The 22,354-nt window shown below is 37.4% G+C and overlaps 2 protein-coding genes and 1 long non-coding RNA gene across 3 annotated transcripts; 2 read left to right on the top strand and 1 right to left on the bottom strand.

Moving 5' to 3' along the window:
- The first annotated feature begins 6,312 nt into the window (after positions 1–6,312).
- LOC115627638 lies at positions 6,313–7,088 on the top strand. The gene is made up of 3 exons (XR_003995716.1): positions 6,313–6,469; positions 6,527–6,894; positions 6,951–7,088. It is a non-coding gene; the product is annotated as an uncharacterized LOC115627638 (long non-coding RNA).
- An 11,510-nt stretch (positions 7,089–18,598) lies between these two features.
- LOC115627654 lies at positions 18,599–20,404 on the top strand. The gene has a single exon (XM_030523394.1). The coding sequence runs from the start codon at positions 18,599–18,601 to the stop codon at positions 20,402–20,404; it is 1,806 nt and encodes a 601-aa protein (XP_030379254.1).
- A 747-nt stretch (positions 20,405–21,151) lies between these two features.
- LOC115627655 (reticulocalbin-1-like) lies at positions 21,152–22,030 on the bottom strand. Its single transcript, XM_030523396.1, has one exon. It carries the CDS (start codon positions 22,028–22,030, stop codon positions 21,152–21,154), a length of 879 nt encoding a protein of 292 aa, XP_030379256.1.
- Between the last annotated feature and the right edge of the window lie 324 nt (positions 22,031–22,354).

Raw genomic sequence — 22,354 nt, forward strand, 5'->3', positions numbered from 1 at the left:
ATTACAAAATGCCATGCGGCAGACTAAACAAATTTTGCGCTGATGGCTCATCCTGCTCCGCCTCGGCCCGCCTCCCACGGCTTGGCTGGCCCCGCATCTCGTCCATCTCGTCCTGTCTGTCGTGGCTTCACTTTTTCTCATAACTGTCGCGCAAGTTTCAAACTTTCCGACCTGCCTGCGTCTGTTTGCCTCTCCCGTCTCACATTTTGACGAAAAACTTTGATATTTTCCTTCTTTTTTTTTTGTTTTTGGTGTTTTCGGTCTCTGTTGTTGTGGTTTATTTTTTTGTGAGCCAGTTTTTTGTTTGGTTTGGCGATTTGACATTAACCTGTCAGCGCTGCCGCATTGCATTTTATTTATGCTGGTGCTTGGGTGTCCAGGCGAAGCAGGCGACTGACTTACTGACTGACTGACTGCCTGCCTGGATACTGCATTTTATTTTATTTATTTTTTGTTGTTGCAAGCAGCTCACATCCTACTTTAATTTTGTGTGTGGTTTTCATTTCTAAAATGTTCGCAAAAGTTACTTTATTACGGATTTGGTGGTGAGTCGAGAATGTCTTTGTGACAACTCTTGCAGGCTCAAAAAAAAGGCACACAAAACTATGCGTTAATTCTGGCACCTTTATTTGTATTATTTGTGTTTTTATGATTTACTTTGGAGCCACTTTACTTTATGAAAAGAGACCGCAACAATATCCAAATACCTTTTGAATATTCTGTATCTACCATCCCATTTGCTATTATAGGCTTCAAGCTTGTTAAAAATATCATAATCCAAAGTAATTGTTGAACTCCAAACCGAAACTTTAAACGTGTATCCATATACAAAGTGTATTGTTTGGAAAAAAATTATTTTAAAAACCATTTTTAGCATACAAAAGTGCTTTTGCCTTCCATTCTTGTGCTTTACAATTTATATAATATATTTATTTATATAATTTATTCAAAAAATTCACAAAACACTTTTCCTAGAATTTATTTATTTTTTTTCAATATTTTATTATTATGAATCGACCTGCACATTAAGGCCATTTGTGGTTAAAGAAATATAGTTATTTTGAAATAAATAAAATTGTTATATATTTAATATATAATCATTTATTTATGTATTTATTAAATTATGTTTAAATTGTATTGAATATTAAAGGGTTCTATTTATTTATTAATGTATTTATTAAATTATACTTATTCATTATCATATTAAAAAAAATGTAATTAAATCATTCATATTAAACAGTATTCTAGTTTTTCATTTGAGTATTTGGTAAGTTATTTAACAAACGTTTGAACAAATAACCTTGAACATGCGAAGCCTTTTCGTTGCTCAGAACATAACAAGATGTGTACTGATTAGTATTAAGAAGACTATCAAGTGTTATTAGCTACTTAATACCTACACGAACATATGCAAGTAAGAGTATTTAGGCACTTTGGCAAATCCATATCCATCCAGATAATGAATGACATTCAAAGGATTAGCTGCTAAACATGGCTTTCGGCAATATATACTACATGGTTGGTGTTGCGGCAAATATTCGCGTGCTGCGAAGACATTTAATATATACGACTACCTATGTCTATGTCTATGTATGTATGTATGTGTGCGTGGCAAGTGTGTGCGTACGAGCTCTTGATTAACACTAGTGAGCCAAGTTCACGTGCTCTCAAAAGTATGCTAAGTTTTTGCATTTAATGTTGCGCGACCATGAATCGAGTCGCAGCAATGCCAAAAAACAGGACACACACTCATCTACACACACTGGGAGCTTGAGGACATTTTTGCGGCCGCGCGCACTCATACACACACCCACACAAACACACATACAAAGCGTGCATACTTCGGCATGCTTATTTGCTCGCTTATTCGCCTTTGTTCAGAAAACACACACACACACATTCACACACAAGTGGTATGCGTCCATGCCGGGCAATGTAATTAGTTGCTCGAGGTGCTTTAATTAAAATGTATATCCTTATTGTCCTTGCTCCTGCGTTGTAATTGTTCGTGTTGCAATTAATTATGTCAAATGTCAAGCAGAGGCACAGCCATAGTCACAGTCACAGTAGCAGTAGCAGGCTTAGGCTCATAGAAACAGCTAGGCTGTTAGATACACTGAAAAAACCTCCAACAAATGGGCTGATTATAAAAAAAACTTTATGAAATGTGATAATTATATAGATAGAAAAAAACGCATGTCTGTATTCCATAAGATATACAAAGTTTCAGTGAAAAGTGAAAGGGTATATGGTTTTCCACAAGGAAGAATGGTTTTTTGTCCACATGTTATAGACAGATTCATAACAAAAAGAAGCCAAATCGCAGTATTTGCTATTGTGTTAATGCTTTGCCGGACGCAGAAAACAGAAGTAGAATGGATACAGTAGTAGCTTTTGTGTGAAAACTTGTTAATTTCAAAAGATATGGAACCAAATTGCATATGAGAATGCTGTTAAATACCTGATGGTCTAATTTAAAAATATTAAAAAAAGTCCATTCCATTCCATTGAGGTATAAAGTCCTGTTGTGAAACTACAAAAAAACTCAACTAGATATATTGTATTTCTTGGCTCACAATTGCAATTATTTTCTTTAAACTCAGAGAGTTCTAAAAAAGTAATTTACAGCACATTACAATTATATTCAAAGGTCATTTATTTTCTCTTTATTTGGTCTTCGGCTCGAGTTTCTGAAACACGTCTGCCGAATAATATTAAAAAGATTTACTTACATATTTGAATTGAAAATATTCAATGGAAATGCTTAATAAATTAAGGAATAATAAAATTTTAATTATACAAAAGTATATGCAAAGGAAGTATATAATGGAGTGAACGCAATGTCTTTTTAAAAATAGAAAGAATATATATCTATTATACATGATTAGTGAGGTTGTCTGGAGGCATAACTACGTTATTAATGTTCATTCCGCTCCTCCCGTTTTTATACAACTCCAGGCTATTAAAAACATACCAACACAACATTATCTCATACTTTTTGTTGTTGTTGTACTCTAAGTAAAGGAACAAATATATCTAGTTGCGGAATTGAGTTACCCTTAAGTTATTTGGTTATCGCAGCTCCCTATCTCTGAGTGTATGGCAACACATACATACATAAGTACTTATGTAGATCCTCGTGGATATCTACGATACATTTCTACGCATTATTGGCCACATTTATGTTGCTTGCCAGTTTGATGCTTATGCACACAAATCAGCAGCCGCAACACCATTCGAATGGTGAGTAGTGGGAGTAGCTTGCTAAAAAGGAGAAAGAGGGGGCTGGGTGGGGTGGTCTCGGAATGGCATCGTCAAAATAGATATTTTTTATTATGCAATTGCTGTGTTTTGCCCGTGGGAGGTGGGCGAGTGGTGCTGGCTGGCTGGTTGGTTGCCTAGCTGGCTGGCTGGCTGGCTGGCTGGCTGGCGGCGCTTGGCTGTCAATCAATTTGCATATCGATGACCTAAACATAAAACTCTAGCCGCAGCGGCCGCGGCAGAGCCAAAGCTAACGGGAAATGTTCGCTGCTGTTGCTGCTGGTAGTGGGTTTTGTGTGCATTGCGTTTTCAATAAATAAATTTAATAACTGTAAAACTGCTAGCGGCAATCGCTGGCAATAAAGTTGATGGTGTTGCCGTTGTTCTGCTTGTGCTTCTGCTGCCACTGCCACTGCCTTTGGTTCTGTTACTGCCTCAGCTACTGCTAATGCTCTCCTTTTTTTTCTATTGCCGTGGCATAAAAAATGAAATTAATATAACTAAAAGGTTTTCTGCATGCTGGCTCCCAAAGTGTTGCCGTTGCGTGGCGCTTGCAAAGTTTTCAGTTCCTGCGAAAATTCATTGCATACTTTTGTGAGTCCAGCAGCAGCAGCAGCAGTAAATTAATTAATTAATTAATAGCGCCATTTTGTTTTGTGTGTGGCCATTGTTGTTGTTGCTTTTGCCTCAACGTTTTCTAATTACATTTTGGCGCTTAAAGCATTTTGCATTGTTAGCCAACCCACACACACACACGCACACCACACACATGCATGTGTGTGCCACACACATGCATGTGCAGGAACTAAACAAATTTTGAGAGTCAATTGTTCAACACTCAGGCTACAACAACAACACCAAAATAACCAGACTAAATCATGTTTGGATAAACGTGTGCATATGTGTGAGTGTGTGTGTGCGCGTGTATGCGTGCGCATTGCCACTTCATTAGACGTAAAATAGTTGTAGACATGCATGCGCACACACATACACACGCACACGCACATACCCTCAGACGTACAGCCTGGCCTCAATGCACAACCGACGCCAATGACGGCCGGCGCACGAATGTCGTCATTCGCTTAGCTGCTATGGCCTTTTATGCCCTCAGCTCGTATAAGAGACCAGAGACAGAGAGAGAGAGCGAGAGGTAGGGAGAGTCGTCGTCAGAGTCAGAGACAGAGACCGGCATGAAATACTGGGAATTTAGGCAGAGCGCGTAAATAAATATGGAAATTGTTGCTGCTTTGAATTGGCACTTAGTTTTATTTTAAAACATTCTAAGAAAACTGTTTTTCTTTTTTTTTTTCAAGAGTTTTATAATAAATTCATTTTTATATCTGGCTAAAAAAATGAATTTTTCAAGAGTTTGGCTGCAGGAGTTGCGTTGCTTGAGTCTGGCTTCTTCACATATGCATTTAATTTTCATTTCATTTGATTTATTCACAAAAATTGGCTCATTGAAGTAATTGGTGAGTATCTTTAATTAGTTATTAATAAAGAGAGTTTATAACTTAATTATATAGAAAGTGTGTTTTTATAGTACAGTTTATGAGTGAACGGTCAGTTTTTAATACTTGTATGTAACAAAAGCGGGGGAACAATTTTATTAAAAACCCATGATATGTATTTAATTTGAGTAAATTATATGAGTTGAAATATATTTTTTGATTTTCGGAGACAGCTCAGAAGTTGTTTAAATCATTCTGTATTTAGAGACCTGGATGCCCAGGCGTGGATTGCCTGCGAACGTCTTCAGTGATATTGCAACTTATGTTACTGAAGCATGCAACCAGCCAAATGATCTTCGACTCTTATTCTTCAAGGCAGAAAATTAAAATTAAAATTGATTGGATAATGAATGCATAAATCTTCATTTCATTCCCACCAGAGCACCGCACTTTGGAGTCCTTTGGAGGCGGCCGTTAAAAGCAATAAAGTCTCTGGAATTGCAGTTTGACTCTGCACCTTTGAAGAGCTTACCACCATCACAGCGGATGTGGAGGCTATTTTAATTACTTAACAAATGGTGAGTCTCATTTGTTTAATAGTTTGAATTCGTGTAGGATTTGAGATCAAACCACTCATTATTTGTAACCGATTACCAATGTTTTCATTTGGAGAAGTTACATAATTTGAAGAAACTATTTAATGTTTACATACTTTAAAGAAAAAGAAACAAATCTGGTATATTACAAGCAAAACAAAATGTTCCCTTTCGGTTCAGTCCATGTTTAAAATGTCCAATTTAATGAATCCATGTGATTACTATAACATTTTTGTAGAGGAAAATCTTAAAAAGACTTCGAAATATCCGTTAATAACCCTAAAACTACATGTTTATGTTAAGAGGATGGAATTTATTCAATATTTAATAGTGCCTTGCTAACGATCCACTGCTTCATGGCGCCATTTTTGAAGGTAGTTGAAAAGCACGTCGTACTTAGGTCTCAGAATAAAGCATTGTTTTTGTTTCTAATTATTTATAATAAATGTTTGGTGAATCCTTGAATAGTTCTATAGTGTTTATAATGTTCTACGTTTATTTTTATTATCAAGACGGTATAGAAAGAGATTTAAAACAATAGTTACCATATAACTATACAATTTTTTTTGGTCTTTCAATTAAATTAATGAGATTTCTAATTAATTAAAGTAAATAAACATTTCTTAGCTATATTATTATAGTTAGTAAGTAAGTAAGAAAGTTTAATGTACTAACAATATAGCATAATAATATAGTAAGTAAGAAGGTTTTTTAAATAAAAGGGCGAATGCATAATTTTTAAAGCTGGTTTTGGATTCAGTGAGTGGCTTTAGTTATCGCTTCCAAATACTTAAAATAAATTTATGTAAACAAATTTCTATATAATAAGGGTTTTTACATATAAGCTTATTTTAAAAAGTGTTAAATTTGTACGAAAAAGTGTTGGGGTAATTAATTTATGGGCATAAATGAAATGATTGAAATTATCAAGTAAGCCTTGTGTTTGCTTGAAAGTTCTTGACATTTTCAGAATCCTAACTGGCTTTGATGTGAAAATATATACATATATACATACCTCAGAAATTTACATGTTCAAAGAAATTCGAATGAACAAAGTTGAAGTTGAAAAAAATTGTTTTTAAAGCAAAATTACTATACGTAGTTGTTGTGCAGCAGCAACGGAATAAGTAAACAGGACACAAGAACTCGATCGTGAACCAGGTGTGTGTGTTCCGGCCTTTTATTATTTGTTGGTTTTTTATTTTTGTTACTTGTTAGAACCAGCTGCAGGACGAGGCACAAAATGGTGTTGTTCTTCCTTTTGTTGGCAATGGAAATTTTCAACATGCTCAAGTTTATCTTTCTTATACGTGATGTACGTGTTGTACACGGCCTTGGCAATGAGAATGACGTCGAAGGGGAAGCACCGGCCGGTGGTCGTGGCTTTTGGGAATCAGCGAGCCGGCCTGCGGACGGCGATGAGGAGCAGACAGACGAGGAATACCTTGATGGGATAAATCAACACCTTCTACATTTTATAGGCCTGCTGTTTTCGGCCAGGAGGCCTTTTTAACCGAACACTAACTGTTGTGGGAGTCCAGTACAAACGATTTGTGTGCCCACAACTGAGAAAAACACAAGACGCAGTAACTAGACGCATCAGCAGGTGAAATGGCTGTCAGTAATCATTTTATACTTCCAGATACAACTCAGTAGCATAGTCTTTGACAACAATTACGCAGCCTTCATTAAACTAATTAAATTAGCAGTTAAAAGCGCTTGAAAGACAAACTTTTAAAGATTGCACTGGACAGAGGACATTTAATAATGCACAGCTGGACGACAAACTAATTATTATTATCAACAATGAAAGCAGACTGCCTCTTATAGTTGTACTTACTTAAGACCATGTTCTAAAATAAATAAATGCATAATCAATTGCAAATGTTTTCTACGCAAAAAGCACATAACGTTTTAGCCAAGAAAATTTGATTACAAGTTGTTTGATTGTAAATGCTATATGATTCATTTATTAAGATTTAGTGATCATTATTTATTCATTTATTCATTCATTTATTTATAAGCAGCTCTTCAACACTGTCTCTTAAAACAAAAACTGTGTGTAAGGTTAAGGGATATTTTTAGTAATAATTTGTTGGCAATTTTTCAAAGTTTATGTAACAAAAAATGGGGACAAGCGCTTTCCTGATCCCCTCTCCTCGTTAGTAGCTTTGATATTCAGCTCGATCTTTGCCAAACTTTAAAGCAAGGACGCTCTGTAAATTACATTTAAATACATATTGTTGCTATCTGTTTGAATTGAGGAATCCTTTCAAAAATTGAACATTAATTGCTTTCTTTGAAACAATTAGAAAACGGCAATAGGTACTATTTAAGGAAATAGTTGTGTTTTAAAGTATAGTATAATTTATGTAATTAATTTGGCAAACCAGATGATATTGAAATACAATACAAGTATTTAATAAAACGCGCACTTCATTCGGCATCCAATTTTATATTTCCTCATCTTCAATTGGGTCCTTTATATTTGTTTTGGAATAAACTATGTTGTATGTACTATATAGTGTTTGAAATCTATAAATTAAATTGTGTTTCCATCGAACTGATAAAGCGAGCCCCTGATGCTTAGCCAACATTTAGTTTGGCCATGTTAACTAAAAATGCACTGAAATGTCTCGGAAGAGGGATAAATAAAATAGGCTTGATAACAAATACGGAAATAAAGGATATTCTTAGTGCAAACACAAATAAAAAATGAATAAATAAATAAATAAAATATTCATGTTAAAGCCTTAATTTATTTTTAATCGTATTTATGTCCAATATAGGCGTCAAAATTGTAGTATCGGGACTATTATGCATTGTCAGAAGTTTACAAAAAAAAAAAATTAATAACAACGGATACTGTTCGATAATTTGAGGAATTGAAGCAAACACTTTATGTTCCTTCTGGCTGTCCTCAGCTCATACCAAGAATTCTAGTTTCAGTTTCAGTTGCCCACCGTGTCGTCTCATAACAAACATAACATGCTCATAGATACACACACACACACATACACACACACACACCTACTCATATATGCCTCAAAGTTGCATGTGAAGAGCAGGTAAGCTTTGTTGCAATTTCTTCAATTTCGCTACCTAAGTTATGTATGTGGGTCTGGCGCATTATCTTTGTTGTTGTCCGGAGCACACACACACACACACACACATACACACAACTGCACATATAGCAGCTATACTATACATGTAATATATATGTATGCATTGGAACTGTTAGTGTGGCATGTCGTGCGCGTTTGTTAAGTTCATTAAGGCTGAATAATAACAACAGTAACTACATTTTAAAGGAGTCGTCAACGTCGACTTCGACTTGGTCGTCGTCGTCGTCGTCGTCGCCGTCGTTGTCTTCCTCATTGTCGTCCCCTGCTTAAGCTCTTCTATCCTTCTGAACATGCAACGCTTGTACGTGTGCTATAAAACAAGGTAGATGGGTTGTTGCTACTGCTGTCCTCGTCCTCGTCCTGCTCGTCCCGGCATTGTCATGTTAACTTGTCTTATTACAACTTATTTTACTTACTCGCTTGTTGAAGTTTTTTGTCAACAAAAGGCAGCAACAACCTGAGCAAAACAAACCAAAAAAAAAAAAAAAAAAACAGTAAAGGAGGGCAAAGGCTTTTGTCTTTAGCCACAAACAGAGCCAGAGCCAGAACCAGAATCAGAGCCACAGAAAGCAGCCACAGTCAGAGTTCAAGCAAAATTCGGCTGCTGGTCGCTTGTTAAAGCTTTCCTGCATTTACATTGAACAACTCTTTTGTGGGTACAATATTTTTTGGCTAATCCCAGAACGTGGGCCGCCGTACACATACATATGAGCATGTGTGTGTCTGTGTCTGTACTCCTTGTTTGTCTGCATGTGAGCCTTGGGCGCACAAGCATCTTACAGGCAGTCAGCTAGTCAGCCAGTCAGGCAACTAAGCAAATGTGTGGCAGCCCGAAGATGGGGAAAAACGAAAATAATCAAGTTTCCGACAAACATCAACATGACGCCAAGATAAAAAGCTTCAGGATGCGCGCGCTGCTTTCGACATCCACGTTCTTGTTGTTGTTGCTGCTTCTGTTGTTGCTGGTGTTGCTGGTGTTGGTGCCTATGTTTCCTCTTCTTCTTCTTCTTATTCTGCTGCACTGACACTGCAGACAAGATAAGACACATCAGCCGGCGGTGGTCCGGCGTTGCTTTAGCTATTTCTATTACTACTTACACACTCACACACACACACATAGGAAACATATCTGTACAGTGAAAACTATATGTCGTAGTTGGAGAAGTTGCGCAAAATTTAACTGAACGATCGAGCTCGCCAGTTGTTATACCCTGCATCAACAAATTAAAAGGACGTCAGCTTAGTCCGCATTTAAAAAAGGGGTGGCACAATCGAAATACTCGTAGTATATATCCTTGATCAGTAAAGCTAGATAAGTTGATATAGCTACGGATCTCAAGAAGCAGTATAATAGCGACAAATTCCCAATCTTGAATACACGTTCTTCTAAGTGTGAAAAGGCAAAGTATTTTTCGTTTATAAAGATATTTTTAAAGTGCATAATTTTTGGATTCTTGGCAAATATGTTTATTGAAAGAGGCTAGTGCGTAAAAAATGCCTATATGTATATTTTTCTTCGATTTATATTTTATTATTTTAATTTAGGAAAATGTATTAACTCTACTGTTTCTGGCTATACTTATCAGACTATACTTGTAATCGTAATTGCTTCTGAGGTAAGAGCTAATAATGTCCAGTTTGTAGGTCGGATAACTCTTTTTTGTTCGCCTAATCTCATCTCTGAAAGCATGTCTAGCCTTTTTGATGCCAGTAGATCCATTTATATCGCAACATACTATGTTTATAAATGAATTGAATTCAGCTGATCATGCTTGGGGTGTTCCCATTAGCCACAATAATCATATAAGCAATGTTTAAATAAAAAATACAATTGAACTTTTTAAATTGAACTTTCTTAAGCTTCATTCATATAAGCAATGTTTAAGTAAAAAGTACTCCAGATGAAGTGGGTACATTTTTAATTCTACAATTATGGTTAAAAAAGGACAATAAAAGTCAACATCGACATGTTTATGCGTGACAGTTGTGGGAGAACAGGAAAGAAAGAACCAATACGACTAGACTGAGGCAGACGGAAAGTTTATTCAACGCACTGATATAAGATAATATTTCTTACATAGTATTTCTTAGCAATATATTTTATTTGTAGAGTATAGCAAATAATAAGCAATAAATTTAAATAACTAGTTTTTTTTTTTTAATTTTAATAAATCAACAAAGATGATTTATTTTTTATTTTTTTATTTATTTACTTAATGCTAGCTTAAAGTTAGAAACTTACAGCTAACAGGGTTTGAATAGCTATGACTACTACGATCTTAAGCTATTACAATCAATGAAAGTGTATGCACAAGTAATTAAAAAAGAAACAGGATACATACAAGGTGTGTTCCAAAGTAAACAGGACTTTTAAAAAAAACAGAACAAATGTTTTTTTTTTTGGCAAAATCAATTTATTTTATTCAAAATAGTCTCCTTCTGCTTCAATACAGCTTTTTGCACGATCCAAAAGCATGTCGAACGAGTGTATGGTCGCCAGTATGCCGGTGCAAGCCTTTTGAATGGCCTCTACGTCTGCATAATGCTTTCCTTTCATGGTCGAATGCATTCTTCTGAAAAGGTAGAAGTCGCGCGGTGCCATATCAGGTGAATACAGCGAGTGGTTAATGGTTAAAATGTGATTTTTGGTCAAAAAATCAGTCCTTCGAATGTTGGATTCTGAGCAATTTTTGGTCGTCAGTCAATTTGTGCTGAACAAACCGTGCACATCGATGTTTTGGAGACGTTCAATTCCATTTCCATCAACTTCATTGATGATTTCGGCTGATTTTTGATGAATTCACGCACAGTTTCGATGGAATTTTCGGTGATCACGAATTTTGATTGGCCCACATGTTGAACGTCAATTATGTCCTCACGACCACTTTGAAAACGTTGAAACCACTCGTGCACTCTGCTACGGGATAGGCAATCATCGCCGTAAACTTGTTTCATCAATTGAAACGTTTCGGTAAAAGCTTTACCAATTTTAAAACAAAATTTAATGTTGGCTCTTTGTTCGAAGCTCATTTTTGCAGCGATAACACAAACATGCTGACACTTAAAACGCAATAACTTCACTTCCAATCGATGAAATGTCATGAAATTCTCACTAGACAATCGATAAAGATAGCAGATCTTAACGCACCAGTCGACATATAGATAGCGCCACCAGGGGGCGCTAGATTCAACAAGTCCTGTTTACTTTCGAACACTCCTTGTATGTAGTTTTTTGAAGCATGAATTAAAGACATTAACTTAAACAGTATTTGTTATCTAGTATTAGTAAGTATAAGATGATTTATATTATAATATAGTATATTATAGTACAATAGAGATATATAACCATATATATTATGTTATAATTTTAACATAATAAATAAGAAATCCTCAAGAATAACTATACAATAATGTCTGTAACTGCCTTTGGATAGCTATGCCCCGATTCACAGCCATATGTGGTCAGAAAAATTAGAAACCTATCAAACTAAGAAAATAAGAGAGGGGAAAACTAAATTGTACTTAAGAGCTAATTAAATGAAGTGAGGAGCAGAAAAGGTAAGCTGCAAACAGTATATGCATAGTACAACTATTTAAAAAAAGACATTTTTTTTTTTAAAGCCACTATACAATTAATTCTTAAGCCGCGGAACTTAACATACTAACGTTTCGTTCGGACAATATTGACTGTACCTCCATTAATATATACTTACATATATATATATACTATATATTTGTATATACGCACATGTGTATGTGTGTATTTGGTTTGGCAGCAGATTGGCTCTGGTTTCGATTTGGCGAGTTCAAGTGCCAACCGCACAACATCCTTATGTATGTGTGTGTGTGTGTGTGCTTTTCTACACATATGTGTGTGTACATACATATGTGAGCTGGCAGCTCAAGTTTTGTTTGCTTTGAGTAGTATATTGGATTGCCAGGCTCAGGCCTAGCTCTGGCATTGTTTTTTCTGGTTTTTTTTTGGTTTTTTTTTGTTTTTCATCTTCCTTTTTTGGGTTTTGTTCTTGTTTTAATTTGCAAACAGAATGAGAAACGTTGTACAAATATTTTGGCCTTAAATATTCAAGTGGCTTCAAAATTCAGCAAATCCACTTGATATGTTAAACAAAATTATAAGTGAATTGATATGAAAGGGTCTATGGGCCACAAAGGCACACCCACACACACACCCCAAATACTACACATACAATACATAGACGCACACGCATACATGTGGAAAACAAAAACGAAAAAACTTGCAGCATACATTGAGGCGCTGTTTGAATTTCTGCTGAAGTTAACATTTTTATAATTCCATTAAGCTGCAACGTTAGCTGTTCGAGTATGTGTGTGGGTGTGGGCAGGAGTTTGCCCACAAGGATAACAACAACATGGGTAACGGTAACGGAGCGACAGCAAAATGCCGTGCAAAGTTGCGCGCTACGCTTGGTTAAAAGTTTTGCGTTCATAAATCATTTCTCGGTGCCATTTTAAAGGTGCAAAAAAATACTTTTCGCTGAATTTGTAGAAATTCTCAGGCAACAACAGCAACAACAACAAGAGCACATGCTGGCATTTATGTGGTGTGCGAATGTGCTTGTGTGTATGAGCCTGCCTCATGTTTCATATGCCAGTTTGCTGCAGCAGCGACGCGGCAGCGAAGTTGGCCGCCTTTCTGCCTTCTGCTCAGGTAAACGTGTGTCGACGGTTGCTGCAACCTGTTGCCCACTTGGGTTACAATTTTATGTGTGTGTGTGTAGTGTAGTGTTGTTGTTGTTGTTGCCCGTCGCTGTCATTTTTAATTTATGCAAAAACCCACACACAGCAACTCGAACTTGAGCCTTGCCCCCTCCGCTCACCGCTCACTTATGAACAAAACTTGCGCCCAACTTAGTTAGTTGACTTTTATCTTTTGTTTGTGCATCGATGTGTACATGTGTGTGTGTGTGGCATGAAATTTAATTGTGGCTTAAAGTGTGTCTGTCTATGACAACATATGGCTACGGATATTGCCTATCGATATAAATATGTACATACTTGTATATGTATGTTGTATATAAATAGTTTGGTTGGCTTATTAAATGTACATTTCGTGTGGAAAATATAATATTGTCGAAGTTCAGGCGCTTGCAAAGGTTGCTGGCTTGGATATTTCGGTCCTGTGGCTTTGTTGGCTCAGTTTCGGTTTATTGCGTATTTGATGTCGGTTTCAGTTTAAAGCTGATATGATAGTTAAGATTGCGACACGTTTGTGCATATTTTGTTTTGGACATCTTCCTACGTAACACGCATGCATGTGTTTGAAACTTTATTGTGTCATAATTTCTTAAAACTTTGCTCTAATCACAATCGCAAACTATTAAAAAGTTGAGACAATTCTATCTTGGTTTGCTCACACACTTGCTGCAAATCCCCTATAAGCTTCTCAGTTTGTAGATCTGCAATTATTGATTTACTTTTTTAATTTACTGCCAAAATAAATACGTCCAAAATAATTAGCGATACAATCTGACAGCTACGATCAAATGCTTGGAATTAAAATATTGTACAAACGGTTCAAACAGTTGGTTTTAAAACTACTGCCATTTTAGTTTTTTTTCCCGCTAGATCCGGCTTATTTTAAAATGCAAGTGCGGGAAAAATTCGAAAATAGCGGGTTGCGGGATGTAAATGTTAATGTAAATTTTCTATTATTATTTTTACACGAATCTCATATTATTATTATAAATTATGAATTAAGAATATAGATTTAATATGAAAACAGTGAAACAGATATTTCCTTAAATTTAACCGAGAAAATTGTGTTTTTAAAGCCGGCTTGTTTTAATGCTTATTTTGCCTTGGATTTAGCTTTCTTTAGCTTTATTTTTGTTTTGGCAATCTAGCTGTTTTTGCTCAAAAAATTATGGCAGCACTGCATGATGAGCTCTATAAATACTACAAAATGTCACAAATATGTATGTATGTGTCCATTTCACGTAGATATACGTGAAAAATTCGGTCACAATCTTAAACAACTTAAACTTGCGTGTCAGACTTATCATTAAAGCTCCAAAATAATGAAATTTAAAATTTTCTCTTCAAATTATTTATATTTGTTGAGTAAATTAAGCTTAGTACACGTGAAAATATTTTATAATTTCCTTTTAAAGTCAATTTTATTTGTGCTTCTTTAAGAAAAAATTTAATTCAACAAGTAATGGGCTTCAAGTTGTTTTTTCTTAGAATTTAGGTTAAGGAGAAATTTGTGCAAATGGTAATAATAAATTTGATATTGGTATAGTGGTTTTTTATTTATTATAATTAATTAATTATATCATAATTAATAATAATTATAAAGCGCGGCACACAGCGAAGTCATCCCAATCGAATTAATGTTTGTAATTAATTTGTAACATAAATACAAAATAAAATCGCTGTTAAATAACATAATGTAATTAAGCTGCGCCTGCAGCGCTCTCTTGCTCCAATTAACATTGGTATTTAGCAGCGCTCTGCTCTCATTCCAGAGGCTGATCTGCAAATGCAGGTGCAGTGCTAGGGCCTTAAGCACCTCCCACCCGCATAGTTCAGTTTTGTTGCTCTCCAGCATTCGCACTCAATTAATTTGATCTCGCTTGTTTGTTGTTTTTGGCGAAGCAAGAGAGCCACAGCCATAATATACGTAATATTCTTTTTATTTTTAATGGATATAACGTTGTTGTGGACTTGGCAAAAATAATTATTATTATATTGTTAATTTTTAATAATAATGTCTTAATTGCTTTTTCTAATAAACGTTCTCTGATCGGCTTATAAATATTTTCTCGCATGCATTTAAGCAAAGCTCTAGTTGCAGTTTCTGCCAGTTATCGTGTTTTGTTCGTGTCGTCATTAGAACTTCACGCTCACGCACGCATTCACGCTCAGCTCTAGTGTGAAGTGCTTGAGAGGTTGCGTGAGTTTGCGCTTGACTTCTGCTTCGCTGCACTCGAACAAGGCGCAACAATTTTTGAGCATTTTTGGGAGCGTCTAACAAGCGTTATAATTACGGGGCATGTTCTTCTTTAGAAGCCCACACACAAGTACTTATACACAAGAACGACTACGGAGTCAGATTTATATTTGGCACTGACTGCTCGCATTGCGTTTTTTTTATTATTTTTATTTGTACGAGTATTTTTTTCTTGTTGAAGGAGCGTTGTTAAAAGTTGCCGCGCACATCTTATTACTTTATTATTATTTTTTGTATACTTTCGTGGCGGCGGTGGTGGCAGCGAAACTTTTAATTTTGCAACTTTGAAGCGCGTTGCAAGCAAAGATTCTGCTATTTCGAGCATATGTTGCATAGCGGCAATTATTGTCGTCGGTGCCCCCAAGCCCCTCGCCGATGAAAACTTACTAGAAAAAAGGCTCGCGAAGTTTTTACAATGCGCCTCAAAATATGCATCGTCATATACATATGTACTATACATATACATATGTATGTATGTATGTATAGATATACTGTGAGTGGCAAGGGGAAGGGGTGTGTTATGGCGATGGGATGCTGGAGATTGAATGCGGGAGCACTAAAAAGTGAAACGCGAATCGACTTGAAAGCGCTGGCGGCCAAAACACTTTTCATTTTTTTTAAATTTTTATTTTGGGTGTTGGTTTTGGTTTTATGTTTTGAGCGTTCTGTGCACTGTTCTTTTTGTTGTTGCTGCTGCTGCTGAAGCTTATCAAACGCGTGCATTAATTACAGCTGTTGTGGCTGGGAGCACACACACTCACACACACACACAGCATGCACACACATGAAGAAAAATGCATTCATGCAAAAAACGGCGCTGCTAGGGCCGCCAGACAAACTGACAAACACACATAAACATACGCTTGTACATATGTATGTATGTATGTAGATATGGCCAGGCATATAGACGGACTTTTCGTTTGGCCAGCGTACTCTCATTGAAGCGCATTTGCATTTATATGCACATCCTTTGTGCCCAAAGGATATTACATTTTTCCACTTCAAGCACTTTTGTGAATTTAATGAAATTTTTAATTTTTATGCGCTCCGTGGCTTTGGCGTTTGCATTTGTTCTTTGGCTTCCGATGGAGAGCGCATCCCACAGATATTGTCTGTATATATGTACCTAGTATGTATGTATGTACAAGTATGAATGTATGTATGTTTATAGTTCGTACAAACGCAGCTCTGACAACTATGCCCAAAGATAAGTAAAGCAAAAAGGAAAAAAGCACATCAGATACTAGACTGCATAGACGACCATCGGGGATTAATACTATGGCTTGGTTTGGTAACTAAATTTCTATGAAAAAGGAATATTTATTCAGATAACATTTCGTGGCTATCTGCTGCACTAAATCTTAATCCAATGGAAAGATAAACTGCGACAGCGGAGCACAACATTTTGGAAATAAATTCGGTCAAACAATGAGAAAATATAGTGCCCCTATGATGATTACATATATTACTCGTATTATGTGTATTTATACTAATATTAGTGGCAAGTTCGAGAGTTGATTTTTGTTTAAACACTCACTTGTTGTTGTTGTATTGTGGTTCTATGTAGCGTTTGTGTAGAAGAAGGTTTATATGAATAAGTACACCTAATTCTCTTTGTACACGGTCTTTTTTACACGGTTTTGATTTAAGACGGCTTGCAAATTAAAAATTTGATATATGGTTACATTATTATTATTATTATTTAGAACGATTTAATAATAACATATGATCAATGTCTTTTTTTTGAAACGGTTTTTTTTACACGACTTTTTCTCGAACCAATCTACCGTGCAAAAACAGAATTAGGTGTATATTAGAATTTGTATATTAGAATTTGGAATTTCTTCGAGGCATTCCGTTTTCTATTACTGGTTGTGAACAATTTTCAAAAGCAGGATTTTTTGTAGCGCTGTGCTTCATTCTTTATTTATTTCTTATCGAATTATCATTTCATTTCCTTCATTCATTAATTTTCTTGCTTGAAAATGTGAAATGGTGCGCTTAGCTAGATTGGAAACTGAACAAAAAATTCATAGCGAAATAGACAGACCTATTATAATTATAGAAAATTAAAGATAATTCTAAAAATTGCACTCGCTATACATTGCAGAGCTGTGCTTCATTCTTTATTTATTTCTTTATTTCTTATCGAATTATCATTTCATTTCCTTCATTCATTAAGTTTCTTGTTTGAAAATGTGAAATAGTGCGCTTAGCTAGATTGGAAACTGAACAAAAAATTCATAGCGAAATAGACAGACCTATTATAATTATAGAAAATTAAAGATAATTCTAAAAATTGCACTCGCAATACATTGCAGAGCTGTGCTTTATTCTTTATTTATTTCTTTATTTCTTATCGAATTATCATTTCATTTCCTTCATTCATTAATTTTCTTGTTTGAAAATGTGAAATGGTAGCTAGTTTGGAAACTGAACAAAATAGACAGACCTATTATAATTATAGAAAATTAGAGCTAATTTTAAAAATTGCACTCGCTATACATTGCAGAGCTGTGCTTTATTATTTATTTATTTCTTTATTTCTTATCGAATTATCATTTTATTTCCTTCATTCATTAAGTTTCTTGTTTGAAAATGTGAAATGGTAGCTAGTTTGGAAACTGAACAAAATAGACAGACCTATTATAATTATAGAAAATTAGATATAATTCTAAAAATTGCACTCGCCCATAAATTGTGTTGTTTAAAGAAGCAGAAACTAGCTACTTGTAGAAACATTTCACACTCCAGAAGTGTGAATTTGTTTTGAAAAGCGCTAAAAAGGCAAGCCATTGTGGCACTATAATGGAGATTTTGTCATCAAACTATGCAATGTGCTTAAGTGGACTTGACTGGGCTTAGATGGTCGATAGGAATGTTAATAGAAATTAATTGATTGGAGTACACCCCACCCATGAGTATTGGCAAATTAAACTAATTAGGAGTGGCAGCTTCGTTGCAGAACGCTAAGCAAACGGTGCATTAATAAAATTAGTGAATTATCGTGGCCATCGCGATTGCCAATGAACGGAATTGGAATTGGCCCGCTAGTCGCAGGACTTGATTAAAAGCTGCGGCCAAGTGCCCCGAGTAGACTCCAAGGTGTTAGATGACATAGGCGCATCGGCATACCTGGGAGCGCGTACGCAAATGCTTCGCATAATTCTGATGGCTCTACTGGTGGAGGTGGCAGGAGGTGCTTTGGAGGCTCCCAGCCCCTGGCAATCAACGCCGCTGGCAGCGGCTGCTTTGCATATCATCGATCGCTATATTGGGCCTTTCCAAAGAACACTCCTGATTGCCGGGATGTGTGACAATTGCACCTCCTGGCAGCGGGACCGACAGGAACAGTTGTTGTCCCAGTTGCTGTTGAGTCACAAGCAGGACGTGGCCATACAACTATATCGGGGCGTGATTGATGAGAAGCCGATTAGCTATTTCTATATGTTCGTGGTGAACTCATTGGCGGCCTTTCGGGCACTGGAATTCACTCTCCCGGAGACGCTCTTCGATCGCGAGTTCTACTTCGTCATTGTGCTGACTAGCAGGACGGCAACGGAGTCGGATATCGAGAAAATCTTCTTCAGCTGCATGTACTTCCATGTCCTACATGTGGTGCTGCTCGTGGAGCTTCCTGACATCCCAGTAGTACTCTTCTACAGCTACGATCTGTTCAGCTCCAACTGCAGCCATCTGATTACGCCGAAGCAAGTGAATCGCTTCGCAAATGGTCGCCTTCAACATGATCGCCTGTTCGTGAACAATTTCGAGGGCTTCTACGGCTGCCCCTTAAATGTTAGTTGGTATCTGTTGCCGCCTTTCGTCACATTTCGCGGCGATGGCCACAACCGGAGCCATCGTGCGGAGGTGGAACGTCTAAATGGCATCGATGGAGAGCTGCTGAGGGTGCTGGCTGATATTTTCAACTTTCGCATTCAACTGTTGCCGCCATGCGGAAAGAGTTACATTACAGCCAATGGGACTGTGACGGGATGTTACGCCGCCCTCCAATCTGGACGTGCATCGATCGCCATTGGGGCACTGAGCGGCTCTCATCTGCGACGCCATCAGTTCTCGACGACGTCTGCGTATCATCAGAGCGCCCTGGTCTTTGTGGTGCGCATGCGGCGCACTTTCGGACCCATTAGCCATCTGGCTGCTCCATTTTGTCGTGGAGTCTGGCTCTGCATCCTGGGCAGCTGTGTCCTAGTTTTGATTTTACAATGGCTCCACTGGCGGCGCCTGGAGATCGGCGGTGGGACGCTCAATGTGCTCGGCACGCTGCTGGGTAATCCACTGGTGTTTGGGGCATTGTTTTCAGACACCCATGTCCGTCCGCTGTTCATGTCCTGGATGCTGCTGGCGTTAGTTCTGCGCACCCTGTATCAGGGGAAGTTGTTCGGTGTCTTCTGCTTGCCCCAATACTCCGGTATACCGCGCAACATAAGCGAACTTTTGGATCAGAACTACACACTGCTAGCTGCAGACTACCTGGATTTCTATCCAAAGCAGCGTACGGAGATCATTCAGAGCAGCTATGCAGCCCGATTTGAGCAAATGGAGAATGATCCACGCCCTAAGCTGACCACGACGGCGCTCTTGGGAAACCTTATCCATTACAATCAGCACAAGTGGGAGACTAGCACGCTGATTAGCGTAGAGGAGCCCATCTATACGTATCATCTGGTCATGTATTTGCGTCGCCATTCCATACTCAAGTTTGGGTTCGATCGGAAGCTGCGTCAGCTGATGAGTGCCGGAATCGTGGGCTACATCAATCGTAAATACGAGCTCAGCAAGTTCCGATATCTGCAGGCAGCAAGGCCTCTACAGATCGAACGCATCCGGCTGCAAATGCACAGCGGACTCTACCTGGTATGTCTGCTGATGCTATTAATGGCGTTGATCATCTTTGGCCTCGAACTATTGAGCCTGCGCGTGTCTCGATTGCGACGATTCTTTGAAGGAGGCTAAGACAGCGCACAAAAAAGTATACCTAGTACATATACCTACTTGTATTTATTTGCACAGCTTGTACAACTAGAAGATATCGCTTAAAGGGATTTATACTTTTACTTGACTAATTAATTATAAGTTTTTTTTTTTAACCTGATCCTGCTTAAAATATAGTAGGATCGTAAAATAATTATCTAAGTAAAGTACATTATTAAAAAAACGTGTAGAGTCGTGTCTCTTTAATATCCTGTAGCCATAATTTTGGTAATAATTTGAAATTATTGTATTAATTTGAATTTGCAAATACACGCCGATTATTTGTCAAAGATGCTCTGTTTTTTGAAGTTGTTATCGACTATCACTTAAGAATAACTATCGAATTGTCGCGCCAGTACTAAAACAGGAGGGAACAGGATACCAATCACAGTTAAAAATAAAATTTGTTGCATAAAATTTGTCCATAAGTTAATTTTGTAAATAATAAAACGCATTTAACACAAGTGTTTAACTACAATTGCTCGACTAGTATTCAACAGTACTTTTAAAGTTCGAATCGAGCGTAATGGTGGAGTCGCTTGAACTGCTTTCCAAATTTATTGCAAGATGGGCTTAAAAGGGAAAATTTTGTCAAACAGCTCTGGACTTGGTGCCAAGAGCAAGAGTTAATCCTATATCCAATGAGCGAATCGACATAACTAGTATTTTTAATTCCATATTTGTTATTTAAGAAAAAAAGTCTCCCCTTATCGAATAAATCGAAAACCCTTAATGGTCGAGATATTCTAATGCCAATTGAAGCATATCTTCGCCTAGTTTCTGGCGCATAGATTGATGGAAGCGTCCACAATTCGAAACCATCTCCTGTTCACTGAGCTTTTGATCAGCATTGTGGTCGAAAGTATCGATTAGTTGCTGAGCTGCATGGGCGTAGTTATCGAAATGGTGTTGCTTCAGCCATAGGTACAGTTCCTTTATGTTCATGCCGCGCTTTCGGTGTTTCTCTTGAAACTCATCGTGAATCTGTTGCTGGCGATGAGAGTCCTGAAAAGGGAGCTCGTCAGCGTTACGAACCACAACGGGACGTTGACGCGCAAACTCCTCGTACACTAGTACACCGTCGTTATTGTAGTCCAGCTGCTCCATCAACTCCATGGAGACCAGCTCCTGCATATGCACGTAGCCGTCGGGTTGGATAAAGGCGCTAAACTCTTCGCGACTCAATCTTCCGTCCTCATCACAATCGGCTGCTCGCCAACGCCGAAGTTCGCGTCGCAGTCGCTCTTGCGGATGGTAGAACTGTGGCAAGATCGAAAAGCTAAAGAAATGGTCACCCTGCAAGAGTATATCGTGGGCGCGATTACGATACTTCATCCAACTAAGATGGGAAGCGCCTTCGCTTCTCGCATATAGTTTCCAAAAGTGATCGACTTGGGGCTCCAACTGCAGCCACTCCAGTTTTTCCATAAATTTCTGCAGCTCCTTCATGCTGAGCAGCTTGTCCGTGTTCCTATCAACGGAATCGATCAGATTTTGGGCCGCTTTATGCACTTTACTGCTCGAGCAATCTAGTAAGCCAACACATGTTGCCAGCGCTTGGAGCAGAGCTAGTCCTGCCAATTGAAAACTGATAATTGCCAGCACCATATCCTTGTGTGTTTTCGTTTCGATCAAGTAAAACGGTGACACTTTTGTTCCAAGCTGCTTATGTTTGGCACTACAAGTGGAAATGTTCTGCTTGGTTTCAGGAATACACTTAAGCTTTCGGTTATCGCATGCAAAGAAAGGCCATCAAATGAATTACAAAATATAGTATAGGCTTTTCCTTAGTGGTGGAAACGATCTGAGCGAACTCTCCTCACAAAAAAAAAAAAAAAAAAAATACGAGCATAGCGTACGTTCCATAATAAACAGAGCTTTTTAAAAATTGAAGCAATACAAATACTTTATGAACAAGCCCGATATATGCCT

The sequence above is a fragment of the Scaptodrosophila lebanonensis genome, unplaced genomic scaffold (assembly GCF_003285725.1).
Source record: "Scaptodrosophila lebanonensis strain 11010-0011.00,11010-0021.00 unplaced genomic scaffold, SlebRS2 tig00000096-arrow-pilon, whole genome shotgun sequence".
NCBI classification, from domain to species: domain Eukaryota; kingdom Metazoa; phylum Arthropoda; class Insecta; order Diptera; family Drosophilidae; genus Scaptodrosophila; species Scaptodrosophila lebanonensis.

Coding starts and splice junctions, on each gene's coding strand:
- LOC115627654 (XM_030523394.1), top strand. CDS start 18,599: ATGGCTCTACTGGTGGAGGTGGCAGGAGGTGCTTTGGAGGCTCCCAGC.
- LOC115627655 (XM_030523396.1), bottom strand. CDS start 22,030: ATGGTGCTGGCAATTATCAGTTTTCAATTGGCAGGACTAGCTCTGCTC.